The sequence below is a fragment of the Rhinoraja longicauda genome, chromosome 7, assembly GCF_053455715.1.
Source record: "Rhinoraja longicauda isolate Sanriku21f chromosome 7, sRhiLon1.1, whole genome shotgun sequence".
NCBI lineage: Eukaryota > Metazoa > Chordata > Chondrichthyes > Rajiformes > Arhynchobatidae > Rhinoraja > Rhinoraja longicauda.
Genome location: NC_135959.1, coordinates 70,807,436 through 70,820,468, shown reverse-complemented (window position 1 = coordinate 70,820,468; position 13,033 = coordinate 70,807,436). Strand labels below are relative to the sequence as shown.

The following is a 13,033-nucleotide window of genomic DNA, read 5'->3' as shown; positions in this document are numbered from 1 at the left end:
AGGAAATGTTGGTTGGTGTGGGCAAGTTGGGCTGAAGGGCCTGTTTCCACACTGTATGACTCTAGGACTCTATGCCGTGCGACCTAACCTTCCAGAGCAACCTACCTTTTCAAAGGCCTTGCTGAAGTTCATACAGCCAACATGTACATTCTTGCTCATCATCCTTCTTGTTACCACTTCAAGAAAGTCAATCAAAAGCGTGAGGTACGATCCTCCACATACAAAACCATGTTAGCTATCCCAGATCAGCCTCTCTCTCTCCAAATGCATATATATCTTGCCCATAGAATCCTCTCCAATAACTTACCACAGATGTTCAGCCCACTGGTCTATAGTTCCCAGCCTTTTCCTTGTAGCTCTTAATTAGAAGCACAGCATTAGCCACCCTCCATCATCTGGCATCTCATCCATGCCTCCACCCTGATTTATATATTTCTGTTCTCTTATAATCCACATCAAACGATAACAGGGGTCAATTTTTGCATATCGTATTACATTATCTTCTCAGCCCTGAACTGTTGCATCAAACAGTTTGAGAATTCATTGGAAAGCTCAATGTTTTTCGAACAAACATTTTGAACAATCCAGTTCTCCAGTGTCTTTGTAAAACTTGCACTGAATGATGGAGAGACAAGCGACTGTAGGTGCTGGAATTTTGAGCAACTCGGTTCTGACCCAAAGTGCCATCTGTCCATTTCCCTCCACTGATGTTGTCTGACCCACTGAGTCCTCTTGCAGTTTGTTTCTTGCCATGAATTATGTAGTTTGCTTTTTCAGATATTGCTGCTGACCAAATATATATTTAAAAAATCACTGCAACTGTTCTATAATTCCCTTATCAAGATTTTTAAGTCTTTTTTAAAATGTGCTTGCAATCTCAAATGTTAAACAAGCAGAACTCGTCTAAACTCTGGTGGTTTGCGATTTTAAACAACTAATGAGGTACAAGATTATTAAGGGGTTGGACACGTTAGAGGCAGGAAACATGTTCCCAATGTTGGGGGAGTCCAGAACAAGGGGCCACAGTTTAAGAATAAGGGGTAGGCCATTTAGAACTGAGATGAGGAAAAACTTTTTCAGTCAGAGAGTTGTGAATCTGTGGAATTCTCTGCCTCAGAAGGCAGTGGAGGCCAATTCTCTGAATGCATTCAAGAGAGAGCTGGATAGAGCTCTTAAGGATAGCGGAATCAGGGGGTATGGGGAGAAGGCAGGAACGGGGTACTGATTGAGAATGATCAGCCATGATCACATTGAATGGTGATGCTGGCTCGAAGGGCCGAATGGCCTCCTCCTGCACCTATTGTCTATTGTCTATAATGAAAGAAGGAGGATAAGAAACACGCCATGTTTTTATTGCTGTTCTAATTGCATTCATCCTTTCTCCACTGACAATTAGATCCTCCGACTACTACGCCATTGTGTACAACAGCACCTCAAATGCATTCATTGTCAAGCCTAACAAGTTTGGACGGCTTGACACCAAAGATTCAGATTCCTCCTTCAACTCTGGCATCTGTGAAGAGTGATAGCTTGGGAACAATGATTGGAGGTGTGGTTGGCGGTGCACTTCTTCTCATGCTTGTCGTCGTCATCATTATAATGTTTTACTTGAGACACCGGCGTACTTTCCGAGGGGACTACTATACAAAGCAGTATGCTGGAACTGCAAACCCAGAGAAGGACTCACAGATGAATGTCATACAACATCAAATTGATCCATACACTGATTATGAGAAAATTGAACGGAAGCTCACACCAAATAATATGTTTCAGGATTATCCTGCTGCCGATCAGAAAAGTGAATGGCAGAATGAGGACAATATAAAAAACAGGCACACTGAAGGTGTGGAAATACCCATTGACTACTATGAAGATCAAAAAATTCCCAATGCATCTCACTATGATTACTATGATGAAAATGAAGACGACCTTGTTTCACATTTAGATGGTTCAATAATTTCCCGCAGGGAATGGTATGTGTAGTGGTAATTGACACGTTTTATTGAAGTAGAAGGACTTATTTCAATTGAGTATTCTAGGTTTCCATTTCTTATGTGTGTATTTTTCACGATATTTTGATAGTATTCCTGTTTTCCTAAAGGAGAACAAAATGTTCTTTTCATCATGAAAATGGGAATATGATTTTGTACTAGATTTACATCCCGAGTAAGGTAAAAATCGTTTAACTTCACAATTCTGTGGTGGGGTTGGGTTGGGGGAGAATACAAAATGTCCAAAATTTTGAGGCCTTAATACTGTGCTGTAAAGATATTGTAATTGTTTGCAGTTCTGTCATTTCCCAGGTGAGGCTTTGGAAGAAAAGAAACAGTTACTGACTTTCTGTTGACTACTGATTTTTCACTACTACTTCCAAATGAGATCGCAATGAACCCAAATAAAATTTGCAATATTTAGTGTGCGTAATAAATTATATTCACATGTAATTGATTGAATAAGAAGCTGCTTTGGTGAGATCAAGGTGACTGTGGAAGTGTTATTTGTGGTCAGATTTTTCACTTTAAGTCTTAAATGTTTACATTGTCCCCTTTTCCAACATATAGATTGCATTCGTGAGGAAATGCTAGTTTGTTTTCTTGCCTGTACATTGAAGACTACTAATTTTACATTGTCTCAAGAACATGTTGTAATGTTTCTAGGTTGCCAGCTCTCCAACTATATTCTTTGGTTGCCATTCTAGGCTGTGTTTCAGATCTAGTTCCTTTGTAAAGTAATATTTAAGTTTGAGCAATGACAATAATTAACTGAGGCCACAATACATAAAAATATACTGTTGTGTAACCTATATCTCTTGAAACTTAAAGGTGAATTTGTGGTTGAAAGAGCTTCTATGTACAGTCATGAGAGATTTTCCCTTTTTCATTGGAACCACTTATGTTCTGAAGTGCTGATCATCACTGGTTTATGGATGCTGACACATTTGTGGAGATCATCACCATGTGTGAACAGAAAACTGCTTGCAAATGGGTCGTGTATAGCTCCAACTGGGCAAAAATCCTTTGATCATTGTGTTGATGTATATAAATACTGAAGAGATTTAATGTACAGTACTTTTTGTACCTTATCTGTTTTATAAAGTTAATGCCTTGTTGATTTGATGTGCTGTTTGCTAAATACACATTTTGCTGGAAAAAACAGAATTCTTCATTTTAACTTCATCATAATCATAATCATACTTTATTAACCAAGTAGGTTTTCCAACACACGAGGAATTTGTTTTGCCATCCAGTCATACCAACAAAAAGCAACAGAACTACACAAAATACATTTTAACATAAGCATCTACCACATTGACTCTTCCATATTCCTCACTGTGATGGAAGGTGAAAAAAAGTTCAATCTCTTCCCTTCTTTGTTCTCCCACGGTCTTTGATGGGACGATCTTGACTCCCGTAGTCGGCGGCGTTTGGGCCCTCCGCATCGGGGCGATCAAGCTCCTGCATCGGGAGGGGGTGAGGGTGGGATCTCAGCCCCTCCGCGCTGGCCGATTGGACCCGGGTCGGGGCTAGTCGAACCTTCTGCGATTTGGAGTTTCCCGACATCAGCCTCCACCCGAGACTGTGAGCTCCTCGATGTTGAAGTCCGCAGGCTGCGGTTGGAGCGTCGATCCCAGGCAAGGGATCGCAAGCTCCCATGGTAATTCCACATCCCCGTGGTGAGGCTGAAAGTCCGTCCCGAGCAAGGCCGCCAACTCCATGATGTTAGGCTCCAGAGCGACCGGAGATACGATCCGGAAAACAATTACATCTCCGGGAAGGTAAGAGATTGAAAAAAAAGTTTCCCCCTCCCCCACCCCCCACATAAAACAAACCAGAGAACACTAACACATACTTTTAAAACGCACTAAAAAGAACATAAAAGACGAAAAAACAGACAGACCGTTGGCGAGGCTGCCATCGCTGACGGCGCCACCCGGTGGAATGGTTACTGGTTGCAACACCACATCTTTAAAACTAAACTACTAGCAGGGTTTTCTTTATTGTATGAAACTAGATCTAAGTAATGTTATTCATTTGTATTTTATGCAATTTCTATTTTTACAAAAGAGCAAGAGAAGGAGAAAAATTCAAGCTATTTTGATGATACAAGCTATGCAGACTGAAGTCACCTTTATGTGGAGATGTAATAAATGTTGCATTCAATTTCATTTTGCTGCAGAATAAATTCTTAGCTGGATTTTTTTCTCACTATGAGACCCATTTTTATGTGGGAAAAGTAACATTCACCTATTTGAATATCAAGTGCTAAAAATGCTTAAGCTATTTAGCAATTCTGGCTATGTGCTGTATTTTGCAGCAATGTTAATCTACGAAGCAAAATGGTTTAGTATTGAACTGTTTACATCACGGATAACAGTAACAATATACTTGTATTCCCACTGGTGTGGCATGTTTGTCCTTGAAAACGTAACATTCACAATATATTACAGTGATTTCAAAAATAAGATTTCAACAATAGCACTCCATTGTCATTAAGATGTATCCCTTCTCTTTGATTTGGCATTCCCTTCGTCGTATATGACGGGTTTCAACTATATTCCTATTTTATGAACATCTGTTTTCTTCCTCTATGGGCGAGAATATGGATCGGATTTCATCCCACTGGCCCCCAACAGATAACATCTGCCTTCAACAGATTGATTAGTAGGACTAGTTGTTACAATCCCTAAGGTTTGCACTACAATTGACTGGTGTTGTTCTTGGGGGTGACCACTAGGTGATGTTGCTACCATTCAGACACATCTTCAGTTGTGTACCTCAACGTCACTGGGTGTTTCGGCCTTTTATTACAAGACACCCTCAGTCGAGGCAGGCCCACCACAGTGATCAGCCCTGGGTGTGTGTCTTATGGTTAGCCTCTAGATGGTCACGTGGCAGCCCAGACAGTGTATCTTCTTTTCAGCCACAGCCAGTGACTGCTCCGTTCGGCGGCATTTGCAAGTTCTTTGATTGCCCTCCTTTGGGCCTGCCCTCTGACTCCAACTTCCCTCAGGAGCCTTGCCTTCAACAGAATGTCATCAGACATTTTCCAGGATTCCAGAGGCAAAGAAATAGGCCCTTCACCTTAACCACGTCCATGCCGCCCATCAAGTATCTATCCATAATATTCACAATCACTTCCTCAAGCAAGAAGACACAGGATCCACCTTTAACCTTTTATCATCTGACCCACTGGTGACTTGAACAGTCCTGTGAAGCAGACTCACTTGTACTCGCAGTTTAGTGTATTGCATTCTCTACTCAATGAGTAGTCACCATTACCCTGGAGAAATCAAATCTAGATTGCTTTGCACGATATCTCTGTTCCGTCCACGGGATGAAATGAACCTCTTACATGGAGTAAGAGAGCCATACAGACCATTCAGCCAACTTGTCTATGCCGACCAACTTGACGTCTAAGACCGTCCCATTTGCCTGTGTTTTGCCCATATCCCTCTACGTTTCCTATCCATGTACCTGTTGAAATGCCTTTTAAATGTTGTTATTGTGCTTGCCTTAAGTGTAAGGTCATTTGATATACAATGTGAACTGTAAAGACATTTGATATGACCTGCTTGAACTACTTCCTCCAGCAGTTCATTCCATATACCCACTACCACGTACAAAAGTTTTCACTATGGTTCCTATTAAATCCTTCCCTTCTCACCTTAACCCCATGTCCTCGAGTTGTTGATTCCTCTACCCTGGGTAAAAGACTGTGCATTCACCCTATCTATTCCCCTCCTGATTTTATACACTTCTCAGCTCTCTGCACTTCATGGAATAGGTTCCTAGCCTACCCCACCTTTCCCTACAGCTGAGGCCCTTGTGTCCTTGTAACATCCCTGTAAATCTTCTCTGCGCTCTTTCCAGCTTCATGCAGCAAGATGACAGAAACTGCACACAATACACCAAGATGAGAAACTGGGAAAACGCGGAACTTTCAAGATGGCAGCAGATGGAGGAGAGGAATGGTGCCGGTCAGTTGGACGTTGGCTGGCCTTCCACACACTGGGTGTTCCGAGCTTGGCTGCCGTAAGCACCCCAATGCAGAGTCGGTGGGAGGCGTGGGCCATGCAATGAGGGTCTGCGTTCCTGGGTCCATGTGTCCATGTAGTAGGAGGCCCTGGAGCACCTGGGGGATCATGTAGATCAGGTGCCGCTGGAGGGCCCAGAGAAAACGTTGCAGGCTGCAGTGGTGCAGAGCAGTGGTAGAGGATACCGACATCGCCTTGCCAAGCCAACCTCTGTCTGAAACGGCATTTTAGGCCAAGTTAAGACTACACTTTTAAGAAATTGGAAAAGAGTACAATGTGGTGCTGGATACGTGGCAACTCTTGTGTACTGCCTCAGTATTATCTACCATTGCATTCCTGTACTTAAGTACAATAGTGTTTATGTATAGTAAGAGTTTTGCCTATCTATGTTCTCTAGAGATGCTGCCTGACCTGTTGAGTTACTCCAGCACTCTGCCTTTATTTTTGTAAACCAACATCTGCAGTTCCTTGTATTTTTACTGGATTGCTTGCAAAAAAAGGAATTCCATTGCACCTAGGTACATGAGCTAATGTGCCATTGAAACTATTTTTAGATTTAGATTTAGAGATACAGCGCAGAAACAGGCCCTTCAGCCCACCGGGTCCGCGCCGCCCAGCGATCCCCACACATTAACACCATCCTACACCCACTCCGGACAATTTTTTATTATTTTTTACATTTGCCCAGCCAATTAACCTACAAACCTGTACGTCTTTGGAGAGTGGGAGGAAACCGAAGATCTCGGAGAAAACCCACGCAGGTCACGGGGAGAACGTACAAACTCCGTACAGACTGCACCCGTAGTCGGGATCGAACCTGAGTCTCCGGCGCTGCATTCGCTGTAAGGCAGCAACTCTACCGCTGCGCCACCTTGCCGCCGTCTATTAAGGTCTGGTTAGATATGGAGAGGAGCTCTCTCACTGTACTGTAAAAGCAGAAAGTTGGAGTTGCTGCTAGAAGAGATTTATTGCAAGAAGATAGCTTTAGTGCGTGGGCAGTGAATTGGAGCGCCTGAATCTTCAGGAGATATTTGACTTGCAAGTGATGTGACTGTTTTTCCAGAGGAGGTTCAACTATGGTGGCACCAGGGTAGTGCTGCTGCCTCTCGGCGCCAGAGACCCGGGTTCGATCCTGACCGAAGGTGCTGTCTGTGCAGAGTTTGTAACCGCGTGGGTTTTCTCCGGGTGCTCCGGTTTCCTCCCACATTCCAACGGCGTGCAGGTTTGTAGCTTAATTGGTTTCAGTAAATTTGTCCCAAGTTAGAAGGACAAGTAGAACTAGTGTATGGGTGATCTATGGTAGGAGAGGTCTCAGAGTGCTGAAGGGCCTATTTCCACAGCGTATCTCTAAACTAAGTCTCTAAAGTAAAACTAAATTTGCGAGGGCAAGTCCAGGGGCCGGAAGGAAGCTGATAAAGATTGATTTTCATTGTTACCCATGACTCATTTCATCCCATTTTGTTTTGCTGTAGTCAGTTGTCTACTGGATGGTTCATCAGCGTGTTGAATCTTTGTGGTTCCCAGGCTGGACTTGCCATGAAGGCCTCTCCTGAGCTGCGGGATCGACATAGATACACCATCCACATGGTGAGGTGCTTGCATTCCTGGACTACACTCCTATTGTTTTTCCATCCTATGTCTGTTTCACAGCAAAGTGTTTGGTAATGTTGGCACTGTTTTTGCCCACTCCTGTATCCCTGTCACTTGTAGGAGTGGTGTGAAAGTTATGTCTACCCAGACATGTCTACAGATAGATGTGTCAGGCACTGTTTGGGGGTTTTTGGCAATTATCGCAGCCTACAAGATATCAGGAATGGCTGTGTTCTTCCTATATGATAAAAGAATGGATCGACTGGGCTTATATTCACTGGAATTTAGAAGGATGAGGGTATCTTATAGAAACATATAAAATTCTTAAGGGATTAAATGGGCCAGATGCAGGAAAAAATTTCCCGATGTTGGGAGAGTCCAGAACCAGGGGTCACAATGAAAGAATAAGGGGGAGGCCATTTAGGACCGAGATGAGGAAAACCTTTTTCACCCAGAGAGTTGTGAAGCTGTGGAATTCTCTGCCACAGAAGGCAGTGGAGGCCAATTCACTGGATGTATTCAAGAGATATAGCTCATGGGGCTAAAGGAATCAAGGGATATGGGGAGAAAGCAGGAACAGGGTACTGATTCTGGATGATCAGCCATGATCATATTGAATGGTAGTGTTGGCTCAAAGGGCCGAAAGGCTAACTCCACCTATTTTCTATGTGCTGTGATCGAGGGGACGGGGGACCGAGAAGGTGAAGAAGAAAACTAAACAGCAACAGGCACCTGTCCTTGATACACAGGGCTGCTCCTGGTCCCAGGCCTGACCCTGGGGTCAACAGCCCCAAGCTTAAAAAAGGACCTCTGGGACTGTACGGCAGAGGCAGGGACTTCCTCTGAGATGAAGGTGTTATTGGTGCTTCATGCTTGCGGGAAGAAAAGGAGGAGCACCAGTCGTCTCAAGTGGAAGACAGTCTCTAGATATGGGTGCTGTAGGGGTGGAACCCCAGCTTCAGTCCTCTGTTGCTGTGGTGGAGAGGTTGGGGATGCACCAGGTGAAGCCTCTAGCATGAGGGACCTGTTGTGGTGCATCCGCTCCTCTCTTTGGACACTGAGTCAATGAACAATCATAAGATCATAAGTGATAGGAATAGAATTAGGTCATTCGGCCCATCAATTCTACTCTGCTATTCAATCATGGCTGATCTATCTCTCCCTCTTAACCCCATTCGTTTGCCTTCTCCCCATAACCCCTGACACACGTACTAATCAAAAATGTATCCATCTCTGCCTTAAAGAATATCCACTGCAGCCTTCTGTGGCAAAGAATTCCACAGATTCACCACCCTCTGACTAAATAAATTTCTCATCACCTTCCCAAAAGAACGTCTTTTAAATCTGAGGCTATGACCTCTGGTCCTAGACTCTCCCACTAGTGGAAACATCCTCTCCACATCCACTCTATCCAAGCCTTTCATTATTCTGTATGTTTCAATGAAGTCCCCCCTCATTTTCCTAAACTCCAGCGAGTACAGAACCAGTGCCGACAAATGCTCATCATGGGTTAACCTACTCATACCTGGGATCATTCTTGTGAACCTCCTCTGGACCCTTTCCAAAGCACAGCCTTCGTCAGATGTGCTGCCCAAAATTGCTCACCAATATTCCAAATGTGGTCTTCCCACTGCCTTATTGAGCCTCAGCATTACATCCCTGTTCTTGTATACAAGCCCTTTTGAAATGAATGCTAGTATTGCGTTAACTTTCTTTACTACCTTGCTGGCCTGCTTTGGCAAAGTACTTTCTTCACCATTGCCTTCAGGAGATCATGCAGCTTCTGGAAGCGGGCGCCTGCCACTTTGCTCTGTGGGTTTTGATTTGCTTTTACAGGGACCGACTGAGAGTCTGGAATTTGTTCACCAGGCGCACTGCTGCTTCTCCGCCAGCAGAGGGGGGCTTTTTGGGCACGGGTGCGGCTGGTCCCCGCTCTGTCTCAGTGGGTGTTGGGGGGCCACACGAGTGTGGAGTGCTTCCGAAGAGTCCACCACGGACTATACTGGAAGGAACACTTTTTACATTTACTAGGGACAATTTCTACATTTACCAAGCCAATTAACTTACAAACCTGCACGTCTTTGGAGTGTGGGAGGAAACGGAAGATCTCGGAGAAAACCCACACAGGTCACGGGGAGAACGTACAAACTCCGCACAGACAGCACCCGTAGTCAGGATCGAACCCGGGTCTCCGGCGGTGCATTCGCTGTAAGGCAGCAACTCTACCGCTGCGCCACCGTGCCGCCCAGGGGAGAAAGAGTTGGTGGATGGTGCCAGTGTGCATTACGCATCAGTTCTTCAGGGTCTGATCTGTAGTTAAAGAGGTTAAAAAGACATTTGTCAAGACCAGTACAATTTCTCTCTTCCTTCTCATAATTACCTGTGAGAGTTTTCTGCTCCCCTAATTCTCTGCTGGAGTTCATTCATGCTTGCTTTGCATTCCTCAAAGGTCTTGTCAGTCAGAAATTTCTTCCCAAGATGGAAATATTAATTAGAGGCCATCGCAATAAGGCCAGACAGGGAAAGTTTCAAGGAGATGTGCTGTGCAATCTGTTTTACCCAAGGAGTGGTGTGTGCCTGAGAGTCCTGCCAGGGGTGGTGATGGAGGCATATAAGATAGTGGCATTTGGGAGGCCTTTAGATAGGCACATAAATATACAGGGTCTGGAGGAATATGGGTCACATGCAGGCCGAGGAGATTAGTTCATTTTGGCACAGACACTGTGGGCCACAGAGCCTGGTTGTGTGCGGTAATTTGCTACATTCTTTGTGTCCATAAGTCAGCCGCTTGTAACTCAGATTGTTTTCTCTGGAGCTTTCGAGGCTGAGGGGAGACAAAATGAAAGTTTATGAAATTATAAATTGGCACAGATGGGGAAGACAATCAGAATCCTTTTATCAGGGTGGAAATGTTAATGACGAAAGCTTTAAGATGACAGTGGGGAAAGTTTGAAGGAAATGTGTGGTTCAAGTTTTTTTTTACACAGAGGGTGGTGGAAGCAGATATAATAGTGGAATTGATGAGGTTCTTAGAAGTAACCAAGATGGTTAATGGTGGCAAGGCTGTAGACAAAGTCTATATAGACCTCAGGAAGACTTTTAACTAATCTCCACATGGTAGGCTACTGTGGAAGGGCAGTTCAAGAATCAAGAGTCAAAAGTGTCTAATTGTCATATGTGCCAAAGCAGAAGGACAAAATTCTTATTTGCAGCAGCATAGCAGGTCTGTAAACACAGTACTCAATAAATAACATAATAAAATAAACAAAATAAAATTTAATAAATATAAAAACAATATTAGTGCAAAACAACTCCTGAATTCCGTAGTGTAACCAAGACAGTTCGTAGTTTGAAGTTTAGTTGATATATTTGGAGTGTATCATGGCCTGGTGGTTGTTGGGAAGAAGCTGTCCCTGAACCTGGAGGTCACTGTTTTCAGATTCTGATACCTTTTTCCCCGATGGCAGTATTGAAATGATAGCATAGCCACAGTGGTGAGGGTCCCTGATGATGCAGCATGCCTGTTTGAGGTAGTGCCTCTTATCAGGTCAGTACCCGTGATGGACCAGGAAGTGTCCATCACTGATGCAACTGGACAATCTGCTCTGTACTGTACATGGGATAACATGGCATCCAGAGGGAGCACAGTGGGACAGCTAGTAGAGCTGCTACCTCACAGCGCCAGAGACCCAGGTTCCATCCTGACCTCGAGTGCGTCTCTGTGGAGTTTGCACATTCCCACTGTGAGCACATTGATTTCTACTGGGTGCTTTGGTTTCCTCCCACATCCCAAAGATGAGCAGGAATGTGAGTTAAATGGCCTCTGTAAATTGCCCCTAGTGTGCGGGTGGGTTGGTTGGTTTGCCATGCGTCCATCTGCGAGAGATGATGCTGCAGCTTTGACGTCGTCCTGCTTGGAGAAGGGAATGTTGCATCTGTGGTTGCATTTCCTGTGGTTAACAGCCTATCCTTGACAGGCCGAGCCTCAGCTTCCACAGGTGAAGTTGTCCCTGGCCATTGGATTGGGGAGTGTGTTGCTGTTGGGTGACCATTTGGAGGTATTGGTGCCTTGCTTCGAGGCTTTGAACCACATGCCGTTGTGAGGCTTCATACTGTCCTGGAGGTCCTTTCTCCACCTTTCCCGATCCACAGCAGCCACTTTCCAGTTGTCAGTGCCAATGCTAAGATTAGTCGTATCTCTTTTAACTGTGTCCTTATATTTTTAGATTTTAGATTTAGATTCTACAGCGCGGAAACAGGCCCTTTCGGCCCACCAAGTCCGCGCCGCCCAGCGATCCCCGCACATTTAACACTATCCTACACACACTAGGGACAATGTTTACATTTACCCAGTCAATTAACCTACAAACCTGCACGTCTTTGGAGTGTGGGAGGAAACCGAAGATCTCGGAGAAAATCCACGCAGTTACGGGGAGAACGTACAAACTCCGTACAGACGGCGCCCGTAGTCAGGATCGAACCTGAGTCTCCAGCGCTGCATTCGCTGTAAGGCAGCAACTCTACCGCTGCGCCACCGTGCAGGTTTATAGTGAAGGTTTGATCTTTCTCTTGGTCTACATTCAACATGGCCTGCCTTAACTACTTTGTTCAGCAGTTCATTCCATATACTGACTATACTGTGTGAAAAAGTTGCCACTCGGGTTCCTATTAAACCTTTCCCTTCTCACCTTCAAATTTTGCCCTCTGGTCTTGATTCCCCAATCCTGTTCCCTAACCGAAGATAGACACAAAAAGCTGGAGTAACTCAGCGGGACAGGCAGCATCTCTGGAGAGAAGGAATGGGTGATGTTTTGGGCGTTGAGACCCTTCTTCAGACCTATCTATTCCCTTTATTATTCTATATAGGGCGATTATAATGGGGCGCTACGGTGACGCAGCGGTAGAGTTGCTGCCTTACAGCGCTTGCAGTGCCAGAGGCCCGGGTTCAATCCCAACTGCGAGTGCTGTCTGTACGGAGTTTGTATGTTCTCCCCGTCTCCAAGATCTTCGGTTTCCTCCCACACTCCAAAAACATACAGATTTGTAATTTAATTGGCTTGGTATAAGCGTAAATTGTCCCTGGTGTGTGCTGATCGGTGTGGACTCGGTGGGTTAGAAGGCCAGTTTCCACGCAGTATCACTAAACTAAACTAAACTAAACCACTATAAGATATCCACTCAGTCTCCTGTGCACTATCAAACGCGATAGAGAGGGAGGGAAAAGAGATGGAGGAGTTTCTCTGCAAATCGGGGAGACTGCCACAGCAGTACTCAAGAGAGGAGATAGAGGCACAAACTCTTAGACAGATTACCAAAAGATGCCAAAGTGCAGGTTTGTCTTAGTGGGTAACAACTTCTCCAATATGAACTGGTCTTGCTCAGTGCCAAAGGCATAGAATGGGCAGAATT

At 44.6% G+C, this 13,033-nt stretch overlaps 1 protein-coding gene across 1 annotated transcript in view; it reads left to right on the top strand.

The window, feature by feature from the left end:
* Positions 1–3,116, top strand: part of nectin3b (nectin cell adhesion molecule 3b) — a 66,437-nt gene extending 63,321 nt beyond the window's left edge. The window contains exon 6 of the mRNA XM_078402825.1: positions 1,397–3,116. Within this exon, the coding sequence (XP_078258951.1) occupies positions 1,397–1,983 (587 nt within the window). The 3' untranslated portion in view covers positions 1,984–3,116. The remainder of the gene's footprint in view (positions 1–1,396) is intronic.
* Positions 3,117–13,033: the final 9,917 nt, after the last annotated feature.